This window comes from Tasmannia lanceolata, unplaced genomic scaffold (assembly GCF_043159265.1).
Source record: "Tasmannia lanceolata isolate RefF3 unplaced genomic scaffold, GAP_Taslan_0.1 ptg000257l, whole genome shotgun sequence".
NCBI classification, from domain to species: Eukaryota; Viridiplantae; Streptophyta; class Magnoliopsida; order Canellales; family Winteraceae; genus Tasmannia; species Tasmannia lanceolata.
In genome coordinates this window covers 434348-450412 of record NW_027518932.1, presented here as the reverse complement: position 1 = coordinate 450412, position 16065 = coordinate 434348, and the positions used below count along the sequence as shown (strand labels likewise).

The window sequence follows — 16065 nt, the reverse complement described above, 5'->3', positions numbered from 1 at the left end:
TTTTAATAGTATTGATGGATATCGATGTTTTAGTTTTACATTGGCTTTACTACTCTGATATATGCCTGGATTTATTTCCGATATATGATTCTAATTACCTTACCAGATTGTGAGGGTCGCGTTGTAGGTATGAGGCACCGTCGTTTGCCCGGCCTGGATCTCGGATTTGGGTGTGTGTGTGTGTGTGTGTGTGTGTGAGAGAGAGAGAGAGAATTCATGAAAAACAAGACTGTATATTCAATCAATCGCTTGATTGTCCCATTGACATGCTCAAACTGTATTATTATTACGATTTTAAGAAATGCAAACACCAAGTTTGCTTATTCAAATACACTATTGTAGTTAATGCATGGGATCCTTGTCGGTAGTTATCTAGTTTTTGGGCCCGAACTGTGCCTGAAGAAAATCAACTACTTTCTTGTCAAGTTGGAAGGCCTTGGCGAGAACATCATCGGAGATGGGCAGGTTTGATCCGAAGACGGCATTAGCTATGGTGATCACACCTGGGTTCTGACTTGCCAGAGCGGCAATGGCCACCGCATTGGTCTGTCCAACATTGAATTGGAAGTGAATGAGACCTATTGGAAACACAAACACATCACCCTTATTGAGGACCTTTGATATGAGCCGATTTTCGCCATTTGCAAGGTTAGAGGTGACGAAACCAACGAGGAGGGTGCCCTCTTGAACTACAATCATCTCAGTGCCCCTTGGGTGTGTGTGGGGAGGGTTTAGTCCGTAGGGTGCAAAGTCTATGCGAGCCATGGAGATGCCAAGAGTGTTGAGTCCTGGTATTTGGACCACGTTCACTGCGGTCACATTGGACCCAACTCGGTTATTTGTGTTGCGTGGCATGTCAAGCCCTGGAAAGAAGAAATCGCTTGCCTGAGCGAGCATTGGGTCCTTGCAAACCACGCCATTGACTAACACTGAGAAGGAAAAACATCAAAAAAAGATCAGCCAATAAAAAAAAACATAACCCATGCACGTAGGGCCGGTGTCCACACGCAGAGTAAATGCAATAACAATATTTCTCAAGTCATCTAGCCAAACCCCACAATACCTACCAAAAATGGAATTGGGTTTGCACAAACACGTGATTATCATGATACTAATGGAAGTTAAATTGAGAAATAAAAAAAAAGCATTTGTACCTGGAGACATATTGTCAGCAACACAAAAGTCCTGTAGAGGACTGGGATCAGCGGCAAAGGTAAGAGAAGATGCCAAGGAAAGGAGTACAAGTACAAGGAGGGGAGTAGCCTTCTCCATTTTATCAATCTAAAGAGGAGTATTGGGTGCGAGTGTTTTGATGGTGTGGAAGAAGCTTAGAATGGGTGCATATTTATAGGCAGAGAGAGAGAGAGAGAGAAACAGATGCATGGCTTAAGTGTCATGTGATTTCATGGAAATGGTCTTGTTACAACTTAATCAATATATGGTTTAACAACTACGCTATCTAATCTATTTTTTTCATCCAAGTAGATCTTTCCCCGCAAAGAATAGAAGCAGTCGTCAGACTCTTTTTTCTGTGAAAGTTGAAACAATCTTTTCGTACCTAAATTATAATGTAACTTATCTGAGTTGAAAAATGCCTGCCCTTTTTTTAAATGCTTAGATCTAAATTAATAAGTGGGGCTTGCCCCACCACCCAACTGGTCATGAGTACAGACAAAGAAAAATAAGAAACAACATATTATGGAGGAAGAAAATCAAAGATCCAATTTACTCCATCTCTCGCGAAACGGTCCGCTACCCTATTAGCCGAGCGAAGGACATGCTGAAATCAAACTGGGTGATCTCCCACATGGTCTCGAACAATGCCTACCCTATTTATACCTACCCATTTGATTGCTAATTTGCAGACCTTTTTTTAAGGTTGGCCAATACCACTCTAATTAGGAAATTGATTTTTCCCGACCCCTTTTCAGCATTACCACCTCCTCTTGTTTATCTTTTCGTAAGAATGGCTATATTTCCACCTTTTGTTTGCCTTTCCCTGAAAATAGTCATTTCCAAGAAAGCACAAACAAAAGGATGGATATGCGGAGGAATGGGGTAGAAAATAAAATTTCACTTGTAATTATAAAAAAACTTACAGCATCTATAAAAAATTTTATTTTCGTTACTTCGCTATTAAAGATTAGTTGCCAAAACTTGGTTAAATGGTAAATAAATATATTTTAAACTCCTTTGACCATTTGGATGTTTTTCAAATATGCGATTTGAGAAATAATTGGTGTCGATTTTCTGTCGTTCAAGCTGTTGATATGGTGGACCCCCACTCACATAAAAAATCCATCCATCATCTACGTTAAAACTATGATAGGATGATCCTGATCCACTGATGGCAAATTTATCAAAAAACGTCTTAATATATCATTTCCTTCGGGAAATCGTTTTGACAATTTCATGTTTTCGGATAATATTGTGATGGAATTACCATACCAATCTAATTGTTAATAGGGAAAAGTGTTTCTACACGGCCGAGTAGATACGTTATCTACTCCGTCGGCCAAAGTTACAGTGGGGCCCACATTGTTTGGGTCCTGATCGCAATAGTTAGGGTGTGCCAAAATAAAATAAAATAAAATAAAAACCATAAGATCATCCCAACCCTTCTATTTGTGGAGGTTAAATATGGAGGGCTATGAACCTCCCATTTTTAACCTCCACAAATTGAAGGGTTAGGATGATCGTTTGAAGTTGATTTTTAGGGCACACCCTATCTATCTCAGGGCCTAACAAATGAATGCTCTGGATTATCCAAGCAATGTGGGCCCACTTTGTTTCATGCGACGTAGTAGACGACGTTATCTACTTTTGACCGAGTAGAAACACTTTTCCCTTGTTAATATCTTTTACATTATAAACTATAATTCAGAAAATATATTGTCAAATTAAGAGTTCTTCTAGCAAACCGTTACTACTTTACAATATTATAAAACAAGAGTTTTAATACGGTGCCCGACGGTCAAGTCCCATGTGGGCGGTACCCCCTTGATATTTGATCCAACAGCAGCCCAGTTTTTAAGAGGAGCAAAAGAAATAAATCACAAGCAATCACAAGAAGAAAACAATATATGCAGTTCACCATAATGGGCTACATCCAACGACAAGGTAACACAGGTCCATTATTTCAAACCAAATAGCACAACGTTACCTCCACACTTGTAAAAACCACCGAAAAACCCTTCTCTCCAACCTTCTATACAATCACAAAAAACCCCCAAATCTATACACTAAGTATGAGGAGAAATCCCCTTAAAAAAACCTCCAACATTATGCTAGGGTTGCAAGGAAAAACTAATGGAAATGAAGAATGAAAGAAGAGGAACACACCCTAAGTAACCAGGAAGAAGAAACATGTTTTCGCCTCACCAGAGAAGCCCTCCTAGAGCCCAAAGAGAAAACCCCTCATTTCTTGTAGTAACCTTTTCTCCTCTCAAACCTCTCACTCTTCTCCTCCTTTTTAAAAACCTTTTTATCTCTTGCCTTTACAAAACCATATGAGAGAGGCATGGAAAACATCCCACTTAAAAGACCAAGTGAGACCCGCTCCAAAAAAACAAAAAATGAAAAAACTGGTGCTCATGCGTCACCATTTTAACAATCTCCACATTGATGCATAATCATCGGCATACCAAGTCTTCCTTCTTGAGACCGAGAGAAGATAAACTTCGATCTAACTTTTCTCCTTGAACCATCGTTACGATCATATCCACTACATTCTCCTTGGTTCACACTTTCAACAAATAGATCCTTCCATCAGACTTCCTGAATGTAGTGATATTGTACCGATATATGTTTGGTCCTTTTGTGATTAACCGAATTCATGGCCAAACAAATGATGCACATGTTATCACAAAAAAATAATCCATGGGTTTTGACTCGATGCCAATCTCACCCATCAAACCTTGAAGCCAAACTACTTTCTAGCAAGCTTCCGCTGTCTCCATGTACTCGGCCTCGATAGTGGATAAGGCAACCGTTGGTTGCAACTTTGGCATCCAACTAATAGGACCATTCCCATTAGCATAACCCATAATAGATCTTCCTTTGTCCATAAATTATTAAAAGTTAAAAAATCAAACAACTACACAAAATTTCTTTTAATTTAAAAAATCATTCGCATTTAAGATAAAGCTCATGGTACAAATAAAAATGATGAGAATTTCACATTCTGCCCTAAATTTTCTTTTGCATATGACGAAGATAATTATACAATCTGAACAGATAAGTGTAAATGCCAAGAGTAAATCTCTTATATCTTATGTGTTTATAAAAAAACTAATAAAATTTCGTAATATAAGCTATTATATCTCTCATGTCTTATGTATCTACATATGGTCTTATATATCTTATAATTAGGATTTGTAAATGGTCCAATTTTTTTAAGAAAACTCCCCAAATTTTGAAGAGATTATCATTCTGATGAATTCGCTAAGGGTGCGACTTATTCTTGTTTTTAAATAATAATCCCTACCATTCTTGATCTTTTAAAACATTCCTAAAATAGATAAGTTAATGCCGCTAATCTTTTTTTTTTTTTAAACTTACAATAATTCATTTTCATCCATTTATATGCCATAAATTTAGATTCTAAGATTGTCTCACAATGGAGATTTTTGAAACAATGGTCCATCCGCAATCGGGCCAAATATATGAACGCCTTAAACAATCAAATACGAAGGGGCATAATGTGTAAATAGGTTAATTTTAAATTAATCGTATCTACAAATAGAATATTAAGGAATTGCCTCTTTAAAAGTTAAGTAACTATATCGTGTGTGAGTGTACGTAGGGATTTGCTAGCATCCATCAACAGACCATCCGCGATGTGAGAGTTTGTCTTCATTCACGAGGTGGCTGCCCTCACATACAACAGCGCAGCCGTAAAATGGCTTCTGCGATGAATGCTAGCAAATCCCTATGTGCGTGTGCGCCAGTGTGCTAGTGCGTGCGTGCGTGTGCGTGTGTGTGCGTGTGAAGAATTAGAACCTTGTAGTCACGGCCCTTATAATTAATATTTTCCATGGCTTATTTTTATATAAACTATTAGAACCTATAAAGTATTAAAAAAAAATTCTATCACCCGAATTTCTCAAAGTTTCACCGCCCTTTATCATTACACTTTACATTTATTTCGTTTTTAACATTTAATGATTTTAATGCTGATAGAGAGAGAGAGAGAGAGAGAGAGAGAGAGAGAGAGAGAGAGAGAGAGAGAGAGAGAGAGAGAGAGAGAGAGAGAGAGAGACGGCCCTTACACTTGTCATTTCAAAGAGAAGGAGATGGGGCTAATGGTTGTCAATTCTATATATGATACGTTTACATAGTGGACTGCTACACATATGTCATATTTGGTTTAAACAGCGGACTACTACACATATGTCATATTCAGCAGACATTGAATTGGGGATTATAGGTATTCTACTAGCCCACGCACATCACATGGTAAGATACAACTCAATAAGAGAATTAAGGTGGGAGGTTATATTCCTTGGGACGAGGGTGTGTATATCTTCATCTTTGATCCAGGTGGACTAATTCCCGGGTGGAATTTATGTGAACTCAGGGCCGAGTTCTTTCTAAGAAGGCAAGTGTGATGCACTACATCCTTTGGTGCATCTGCTTCACCATTACTTGCAATAGTAATGTTATTATACTATTGTCCTTCCATATTTTGTTATATTTAGTAGTCATCATTATTAATCATTTGATTATTATACATGTCCTTTTTTAGTCTCTTTACCATTGGGGGTTATGTTGGTTGATGTTAGTTGTAAGGGCTGTCTATATGAAGCCAATCTCATTTCATTTCTGAGAATGACATTGATTTGAGAGAGAGAGAGAGAGAGAGAGAGAGAGAGAGAGAGGCTCTTCTCCTTTATTCTTTCTTTCCTTGTTAATGAATTGGAATTGTAGACTAGTGTTATAGTCCTTTTTCTCTTCATTCCATTATTTTCTTGTTGAATGCATGAAGAAGAACTGATCAAGATCAGTTTGTTATCACTGACAGATTTAAACACACTAGCATCTTCTTCCTTGAGAGATCTTTCTTAAGGCTGGCAACGGGGCGGGTCGGGGCCGGATGTTGGGGTCCCCTACCCCTTGCCCTATGCGGGGAATTTTCCCCCTCCCCTTCCCCTCCCCACTGCGGGGATCATGGGGAATCCCCCTCCCCTCCCCATGGGGAATATCTAATCCCCATCCCCGCCCCACACCATAGGAAGATCCAAACCATCCATTTGATGGGCACACCATAAGAAGAGGAACACACCTTGGAAAACCAAGAAGAAGAAACTTGTTTTCGCTTTACCACAAAGCCCTCCTAAAGCCCCAAGAGGAAACCCCTCTTTTCTTGTCTAAACCTTTTCTCCTCTGAAATCTCTCACTCTTCTCCTTTTTTAAACCCTATTTATCTTTTGTCTTTAAAAAACCATATGAGAGAGGCAAGGAAAACATCCCATTTAAAAGACCAAGAGATACCGACTTCGAAAAAAGAAATAAAAAAATGGTGCTCATGCGTCACCATTTTAACAATCTCCACCTTGATGCACAATCACCAGCGTGCCAACCCTTCCTTCTTGAGACTGGGGGAAGATAAACTTCAATATAACTTCTCTCCTTGAACCATCTTTATGAGCATATCCACCACATTCTCTTTGGTTCACACCTTCAACAAATAGATCCTTCCATCTTTAATGACTTCCTAAATGTAGTGATATTGAACCGATATATATGTGGTCCTTTGTGAAAAATTGAATTCTTGGCCAAATAAATGATACTCATGTTATCACAAAATAAATCCATAGGTTTTAACTTAATGCCTCGATAGTGGATAATGCAACCGTTGGTTGCAGCTTTGACATCTAATTAATAGGACCATTCCCAAACCTAAATATATAACCCGTAGTAGATCTTTCTTTGTCCATATCATTAGCATAACTTGTATCAACAAAATCATGCAACGGATTCGAATCCTTTCCATATATCATAACATAATCAGTAGTACTTCTTAGGTAGCGAAGCACCAATTTGGCGGCCTCCGAATGTGCTTTACCTGGATTCGCCATAAACCGGATTAAAACTCCAACCGCATAAGCAATGTTCGGCCTAGTTCATATCACGATAAACATCAAGCTCCCAACAATGCTAGCATATGGGACTCGATCCATTTTCTTCATCTCCTCTTCCGATTTTGGGAATTGATCGGAACATATCTTAAAGTGAGCCGCTGATGATGGCTTTATCGGCTTAGATTTGCTTATCCCAAACCTTTCAAGCCCCTTTTTTACAAACATATTTTGTGAAAGCAACAAAGTTCCATTCTTTTTATCCTTGGAACTTTGTTGCTTTCACAAAAGATGTTTATAAAAAAGGTGCTTGAATGGTTTGGGATGAGCAAGTCTAAGCCGATAAAGACACATTAGCAGCTTACTTTAAGTTATGTTCCAATCAGTGCCCAAAATCGGAAGAGGATGTGAAGAAAATGGATCGAATCCCATATGCTACCCTTGTCGGGAGCTTGATGTTTTCCATGGTATATACTAGGCCAAAAATTACTTACGCGGTTGGAGTTTTAAGCCGGTTTATGGGGAATCTGGGTAAAGCGCATTCAGAAGCCGTCATTGTTAGGGTGTGTGCCCTAATCAAAATCCAGTTGTTGTAATGTTGCAACTATTATTTATTGTTACATGACATCTATTGGGTATTTGTTGGAGTGAATCGTGAGAATATGCCTGGCAACAATATATTATTAACTTATATGCCCAATTGTTTAAGGGTGGAGACACAATTCTCTTCCATGAATGCAACCCAAGCATGAGACTGGTCAACCCATGGAGCCTTAGGTTTTAGATGTTAGAAACCCTTAAAAGATAGATAAACCATTAACCTAATGTGCTTCTAGGCACACCTTTATCCTTAGGTAGCATCGTAGGATAGGTCATGCACATTGAGATTATGTGGTGGGGAGATATGATCTTCAGGTTCTTTGCAGACCTAGAATGTTCTTGGTTGGGGTTGAGATTGGACATCTCGTACCTGTACACAACTAGAATCGAACCTGCCTCCATATACGCATTGGGGTGGCCTATCTAGGTCACTGAGGTAGTTGATTCTAAGTAGGTGGAATGGGCGAAATGATTGGATCACACACTGAACGGATGGCTTCGTAGAATAACCTGTGGACAAGGAATTGGATAAGGTTATTCTATCAGACAGGACCCTTGGATATGTCCTTAGACCTGAGGGATATTTTTAGTCTGTGGGCGCACCTTATGGCTTTGGTCTATCTAACAGTAGTCCCCGGTCCGGGGTTACCAGCGGGTAGTGCTGGGTCATGGGGTAAACCCGTGGGGTCAATAGTGATGCCCATCATTGAATCCTCCACCCCTCCCATAGAGGAAAATCATTTGCAATTTCGATCTCAGCTAGGCCATTAAATAATGACTGGCCAATCCGTTTGATAAATTGTTTATCAAAGTTTTTCAAAAACATTGATTGTTTCAAAAGGGAGCTGCAAATGCATTTGCGGGCCCAAGCTTGATAGATAGAAAGGTATACCATTGAGTGAGCCCATGGGGTAATTGATGTCCACCCTCCACAAGACCCAACTCGGTAAATGAAGGATTGGAGGAAGGACTACACATTGGATGTGATTTGGGTAATTTGATCTAATGGTCTTCTTCAGGGTAACGTCATGGTGGGGGTCACTTGCCTAATGCTATCGTAGTTGGACTACATTGCGTGAGATCACAGTAGGGCCCATTGTGGACCCTGTGAGAATGATCATTGGATCCCTGGGCCGATCACACTCACAACTCGCTAGACCCTTATGGATTGTTGGACAATATGGGTTTCAGATTTGATCGTATGTGTGATATGGATTGGATCCACTATATGTGATACAGGGAGGAAGAGCACCATACATAGGGTGCACACACATGTATTAAAGATGAGATACACCATATTATGGTGTGTACATGTCTTAATTAACATGTGCTTATTAAATGCTCAAATCCTATTGGATAACAGTTATGAGAGATCCCATTGGTTGATTTATTCTAATTTCCTATTGGTGGAAATTTAAAAAGGAAAAGAGAGAATTTGAGTTGGAGAAGGTTTCCTATTTCTAAAAGTCCCATTGGTTATTGGTAACATTCAATAAGAAAAAATCATTTTGAGTATCCATGTGTTTTACATGTTTAAGAAACGGAGAGTTTTAATTGAATTTAGTTTCCAAAATCAAGGGGACACATACAAGGGAACGAATTGCTAGAGGGAACTCTATAAACGGAGGGGATGGGTGGACAATTTGGATTACTTGCAATATTTGGAAACCCATATGCAAAATTCGTCCAGCCCATCTCCCCTCCCAATTTCATTTTTCTCCTTTCTTTTTCCCGCTTCTAGTTTTGTTTCTAGTTCTTTAGAAGAACTTGAAAGCCTTATTGGTTTTAGTTTGGGAGAGGATTCCAAGTTCTCTCCTATTTCTCCTTCAACCGCACGGTTTGAGAAGCCACTACTTCGACTTCCGGACCAGCTTGGGTTTCAGAAACGTCGGGTACCTAATGGGGAGTAGATCAAGCAGAGATTGGCAGTATCGGTCAACCAATTGGTAAATGTCCTTAACCATCCGAATTTCAATTCATAAACATTGATTAATCTAGCAACTAAGATCTTGGTTCAGTTGGTGGATCGAAAAGTTTTTGTTTTTAGCTCAATCTTGTTTCTGCCGTGCATATTGATTCCACTGCCGAGTTTCAGTCAAATGAGCGCTTTTCTATGTAAGAGGTACTAGTGATTATGCTATCACATATGAGAAGGATTCGAAGTCGCTGCATGGTTTTTTTTATGCAAGTTATGCTAATGTTATGGACAAAGGAAGATCTATTATGGGTAATGTATTCGAGTTTAGGAATGGTCTTATTAGTTTGATGTCAAACTTGCTACCAACGGTTGCATTATCCTGTACCGAGCCCGAATACATGGCGGCAATGGAATCTTGCAAGGAATCTGAAAATAAATATGTGTAGGCCTAGGTGATTGCAACCCAAAGGGGAAGCGAATTAGATTTATAAAATTGTGCCCTTTTAAAGGATTGATTAAGAAATTAAATCAAAGAAAATTTTAACAATAAACACAAAGAACTTAAAATCAATGCACAAGTAAAGTAAAGGAGATAAGGGAAGGAGTACAATGAGATTTAATAGGGGTTCGGTTTAAAACCCCAGACCTACATCTCCACCACAACTGTTGATGGTCACTAAAATCTGTTCTTAACGGTGAAGATCAAACCAATACAACGAGGTTGCTCTGCGTCTCAACACTTGTCGACGGAGACGGATCTATGTCTCCCAACACTCACCTTCGGAGAAGGCTCTGCATCTCTGATTACTTGCCAAATATAAGATTAAAAGAATGAAGGAATGCATTGTTCAAAGGCAATTACACAAGATGCTCTCATAAAGATATACAATTTTAAGCCTTGAATCCAATCCCTCATAAGATTTCTCGAAGAGAGGCACAAGGAGTGACTTTTCACTCAAGAGATGCTTTAAGTGTATATTAGAGCTTGTTGATTTTGTCTAAGTGGTTTGAGAACCCTTTTATAGCCAAAAACCCAAAAACTAGCCATTTGGGACACCCCCAACGGCTCTGTAATGGATAGTTTAAACTAGCCGTTAGGCTATTTAAAATACTTGCGAAGTCACTCACGGTGGACCGCCAGAGGCTCTCTCATGTTTTTTAAGGGAAAAATACAGACACACCCCCTTTAGTTTCTAACACATTCAATTCTAACCCTGACTTTCAAAACGTGACAAGTACACCCCCTGAAGTTGTTTTAACGTGACGGAGTAGATGGCGAGGTAGAAATGACCAAAATGCCCTCGTCTTCCCCAACTGAAAATTAAGGTTTTCAGACTTAAAAACTGAAATTAGGGTTACTTAAAAACTGAAATTAGGGTTTGATTCAAACCCTTGTTTATTTATCAACATAAACCCTTGATTTAGGAGTTTTATTTATCTTCATTCGCACCATTATCATGAATTGCACATAAACCCTAATATTTTAGGGCTTTTTTGTTTTATTTTTTTTCTTGAAATGTGGCTTTGATGTAGCCATGGGTGGGGTTTCATTGTTTGTGGTGGAGGTGACGGCGGTGGCCGGAGGTGTCGGCGGTGGCCGAAGGTGGCGACGGCAGCAGTGGAAAATGGCGTAACCCTAATCCCTCTGCAAATGAGGGTGTTTCTGGCGTCAAAATATTAACCATGGTTAGTTTTAGTCTTTCTATCAGGTTAAACCGACGGACAGTTGAAGGAGGGGGTGTACTTGTCACAAATTGAAACCTCAGGGGGTGTACTTGTCACGTTTTGAAAGTCAGGGTTAGAGTTGTCAGAAACAAGAGGGGGTGTAAATGTATTTTTTTCCTTTTTTTTATATCAGAATGGCACCGGTCGACCGACCATGTCTCGATCGATCGTCCCCCCCCCTGAATTTTGGCCATTTCATATTTTCCTATTGTTTTGCCTTGGGAACTTGGTCCGCTTGATTTTCTTCATTCCATTAGCTTACTTGGGGTATTTTAACCCTCTTTTGATGCCTTGTTTGGATCCTAAGTGTGGGATTGGATTTTACATTCTATTTGACACAAGACTTGACTTTTGATCTTCTTCAAATTGTGTCTTCTAGTCCCTTTCAACTTCATGGATCTCCTCTTGCTTTGACTTTGAACCTTGACGAACCTTCGACTTAAATAACAAACACAATTAGTACATATAATCATTTGTGTTTTGAATCATCATAAAATAGAAGATAGCCAAGGGTTGAACAATTAGGCTTACATCTCCCCCCTTTTTTGATGACATCATACAAGGGATTTTCCAATAAAATATGTTTTGAAGTAAATGATATTCCAACTTAGAACTTTAAAACATAACACCAAATTTCTTTCCTCCTTTGTCATCCACATAAAGAAGAGATGAGAGCATATCAAAATATCAAGGGGTTTTGAAATATTAATACATAAGTTTTAGGTTCGCCTTAGTCAAATAGAATTTAAAACTACAACTCCCTCTTTTTTTATTTAGAAATTCAATATAAGAGGGGGTTTTCAAAAAGAAATTGCCAAGGACTCAAGAATTTTCATTTTAAGTTCAACCTTCGGCTTAACTCATCATCTCAAAATGATTTTCAACATTCATTTTCAAATTGTAAAGATTTTTCAATTTTTAGCTCCAGCCCCTAAATCTGAGTAAAAACTCAAACAATGATTCATGTTGGAGCTTTTAGAACCCAAGTTTTATTGGGTCCATTCCTTCTAACCCATTTAGAATATTGATTTCTATGCTCACATTGAAATTTATAATGTCCATAAGATCCACAATAGTGACATCTTATGGATGGGTTAGCATGCCTTCTAGATGCAAAATATGTTCTATAGTAAGTTGTGCATCTAGATCTTTTAAGAATAATGTCTACAATTCTATCCCCATTAATAAACCTATTTAGACATATTCTCAACTTTTCATTTTCTCTTTTAAGATCTTGAATTTGGTTTAAAAAATCATTAATTTCTTCTTGATTTTCCCTGTTTGAGTATTTATTAATTTTCATGATCACTTTTTAATTCAACAATTTGATAAGAAAATTCAAGAATTAATCCCTCATTTTCTTCCTTGAGGGTTTCATTTTCTTTCTTCAAATATTCAAGTTCTTTACTAAAATCATTTTTGGAAGAAGGTTCAAACTTTTGATCTTCTTCAAAATATTATGATGAAGACCTTGTTTATGTCTTGTGATAAGTGAATCCTTTTGAATATCCTGACTATGTCTATTGGTATATTTTGATCTCAGTTACTTGTGTTTGATCATGCTGCTTGTAAAATCTCCACTGTGAACTTTTGAAATACGCGACCATGCTTCTTGTTGCATATTTCAGTTCCAGCTTCATTTTTAGTCTAGGTATGTGATTTGATCTTGTTTGGTTCGTATCTTGGGAAAATGATTCTCTGATTACTCATTCTATGCCTATTTTACTTCACATTGCTCCTTGCCTCCTATTTCGGCTTTTATAATTGTGGCCATGCTTCTCATTTCAGTTTCGGTTTCTACATGCAAATTTTGTATGTTCTATTTTGGCTCTTATCCATTTGTGGTAATATGAATCCCTGATTATTTACCTTGTGTTAAGCATATTTTGTGTGGCTCAAAATTACTTGTGTTGAACCATCAGAATGTGTAGTGTATCCCTCACTCTAAGTTTCGGCTTCACTTTGACTTTCTGTTGCAGCCTTCTGTTTCCCTACCATGCTAGACCCAGCTAGAGTAATGCTTGTTTACTATCTGAGCGTTAGCTCACTCGTAGTTTAAAATTTTCAGATATTGAAATTGGACTTGTGCAAAGATCTGGAGTGGGAGCGTACCCTCGTTTTATTTGGTCAAAGGACTAGTAATTTGCACTTGAGCGTGTATACATCTTTTAATAGTATTGATGGACATCGATGTTTTAGTTTTACATTGGCTTTACTACTCTGATATATGCCTGGATTTATTTCCGATATATGATTCTAATTACCTTACCAGATTGTGAGGGTCGCGTTGTAGGTATGAGGCACCGTCGTTTGCCCGGCCTGGATCTCGGATTTGGGTGTGTGTGTGTGTGTGTGTGTGAGAGAGAGAGAGAGAGAGAGAGAGAGAGAGAGAGAGAGAGAGAGAGAGAATTCATGAAAAACAAGACTGTATATTCAATCAATCGCTTGATTGTCCCATTGACATGCTCAAACTGTATTATTATTACGATTTTAAGAAATGCAAACACCAAGTTTGCTTATTCAAATACACTATTGTAGTTAATGCATGGGATCCTTGTCGGTAGTTATCTAGTTTTTGGGCCCGAACTGTGCCTGAAGAAAATCAACTACTTTCTTGTCAAGTTGGAAGGCCTTGGCGAGAACATCATCGGAGATGGGCAGGTTTGATCCGAAGACGGCATTAGCTATGGTGATCACACCTGGGTTCTGACTTGCCAGAGCGGCAATGGCCACCGCATTGGTCTGTCCAACATTGAATTGGAAGTGAATGAGACCTATTGGAAACACAAACACATCACCCTTATTGAGGACCTTTGATATGAGCCGATTTTCGCCATTTGCAAGGTTAGAGGTGACGAAACCAACGAGGAGGGTGCCCTCTTGAACTACAATCATCTCAGTGCCCCTTGGGTGTGTGTGGGGAGGGTTTAGTCCATAGGGTGCAAAGTCTATGCGAGCCATGGAGATGCCAAGAGTGTTGAGTCCTGGTATTTGGACCACGTTCACTGCGGTCACATTGGACCCAACTCGGTTATTTGTGTTGCGTGGCATGTCAAGCCCTGGGAAGAAGAAATCGCTTGCTTGAGCGAGCATTGGGTCCTTGCAAACCACGCCATTGACTAACACTGAGAAGGAAAAACATCAAAAAAAGATCAGCCAATAAAAAAAAACATAACCCATGCACGTAGGGCCGGTGTCCACACGCAGAGTAAATGCAATAACAATATTTCTCAAGTCATCTAGCCAAACCCCACAATACCTACCAAAAATGGAATTGAGTTTGCACAAACACGTGATTATCATGATACTAATGGAAGTTAAATTGAGAAATAAAAAAAAAGCATTTGTACCTGGAGACATATTGTCAGCAACACAAAAGTCCTGTAGAGGACTGGGATCAGCGGCAAAGGTAAGAGAAGATGCCAAGGAAAGGAGTACAAGTACAAGGAGGGGAGTAGCCTTCTCCATTTTATCAATCTAAAGAAGAGTATTGGGTGCAAGTGTTTTGACGGTGTGGAAGAAACTTAGAAAGGGTGCATATTTATAGCAGAGAGAGAGAGAGAGATAGATAGAGAGATGCATGGCTTAGGGGTCATGTGATTTCATGGAAATGGTCTTGTTACTACCAAATCAATACACGGTTTAACAACTACGCTATCTAATCTAATTTTTTATCCAAGTAGATCTTTTCCAGCAAAGAATAGAAGCAGTCGTCGGACTTGTTTTTGTGTGTAAATTTTGTTTTTAATATTTTGAAATGGTAAGATCTAAATTAATAAGTGGAACGAGCCCCACGACCGAGCTGGTCGTAAGTATACAAAGAAAAATAAAAAACGACATATTATGCAGGAAGAAAACCAAAGATCCAATTCACTCCATCTCTCGCAAAACCGTCCGCTACACTATTAGCCGAGGGATGGACATGCTGAAATCAAACTGGGTGATCTCCCACACGGCCTCAAACAATGCCTACCCTATTTATACCATGTATATATTCCCAAAATACTTACCCATTTCATTGCTAATCTGCAGACCTTTTTTTAAGGTTGGCCAATACCACTCTAATTAGGAAATTGATTTTTCCCGACCCCTCTTCAGCATTTCCTTCTCCTTTTGTTAATCTTTTCTTAAGAATGGCTACATTTCCACCTTTTGTTTGCCTTTCTCTGAAAATAGTCATTTCCAAGAAAGCACAAACAAAAGGATGGATATGCTGAGGAATGAGGTAGAAATTAAAATTTCACTTGTAATTGTTAAAAAAAACTTATGGCATCTCTAAAATTTTTTATTTTAGTTACTTCGTTATTAAAGATTCTTTGCGAAATCTTAGTTAGATTGTAAATAAAATAATAAACATATTTTAAACTCCTTTTACCATTTGGTTGTTTTTCAAATATGCAATTTGAGAAAAAAAAATGGCGTCGATTTTCTATCGTTGAAGCTGTTGATCTGGTGGACCCCCACTCACACCGAAAGGCCATCCATCATCTACGCTAAAACTATGGTAGGATGATCCTAACCCACTGATGGCAAATTTTTCAAAAAACGTCTTAAAGAATTTAAAAACGATTTTTTCAATAACTTAATATCATAAATTTTGGGGGCAACTAAGACGCCCTTATCTATATATTTGTACCAATATGGCTCCAATAGTATATCTACTACTACCTAATACATCTTTTTTCCCAACTGGACTTTCATTAGGTTGGATAATTTAATTAAGGGAAAATTACAGATACACCC

At 38.6% G+C, this 16065-nt stretch overlaps 2 protein-coding genes across 2 annotated transcripts; both read right to left on the bottom strand.

Annotated features, from left to right (window-relative positions):
- Positions 1 to 286: 286 nt before the first annotated feature.
- LOC143867499 (germin-like protein 8-2) lies at positions 287 to 1272 on the bottom strand. Its single transcript, XM_077376102.1, has 2 exons — positions 1155 to 1272; positions 287 to 929 (listed from the first exon to the last, which is right to left on the bottom strand). Exons 1-2 carry the CDS (start codon positions 1270 to 1272, stop codon positions 373 to 375), a joined length of 675 nt encoding a protein of 224 aa, XP_077232217.1. The 3' UTR covers positions 287 to 372.
- Positions 1273 to 13804: 12532 nt separating this feature from the next.
- Positions 13805 to 14790, bottom strand: LOC143867498 (germin-like protein 8-2). The gene is made up of 2 exons (XM_077376101.1): positions 14673 to 14790; positions 13805 to 14447 (listed from the first exon to the last, which is right to left on the bottom strand). The coding sequence occupies exons 1-2, from the start codon at positions 14788 to 14790 to the stop codon at positions 13891 to 13893; spliced, it is 675 nt and encodes a 224-aa protein (XP_077232216.1). The 3' UTR covers positions 13805 to 13890.
- Between the last annotated feature and the right edge of the window lie 1275 nt (positions 14791 to 16065).

What these genes read in the sequence shown, in the direction of transcription:
- LOC143867499 (XM_077376102.1), bottom strand. Translation starts at nt 1,272, where the DNA reads ATGGAGAAGGCTACTCCCCTCCTTGTACTTGTACTCCTTTCCTTGGCA. An exon ending in TGCTGACAATATGTCTCCAG is followed by an intron (nt 930 to 1,154) that starts GTACAAATGCTT and finishes TTTCCTTCTCAG; the next exon opens with TGTTAGTCAATGGCGTGGTT.
- LOC143867498 (XM_077376101.1), bottom strand. Translation starts at nt 14,790, where the DNA reads ATGGAGAAGGCTACTCCCCTCCTTGTACTTGTACTCCTTTCCTTGGCA. An exon ending in TGCTGACAATATGTCTCCAG is followed by an intron (nt 14,448 to 14,672) that starts GTACAAATGCTT and finishes TTTCCTTCTCAG; the next exon opens with TGTTAGTCAATGGCGTGGTT.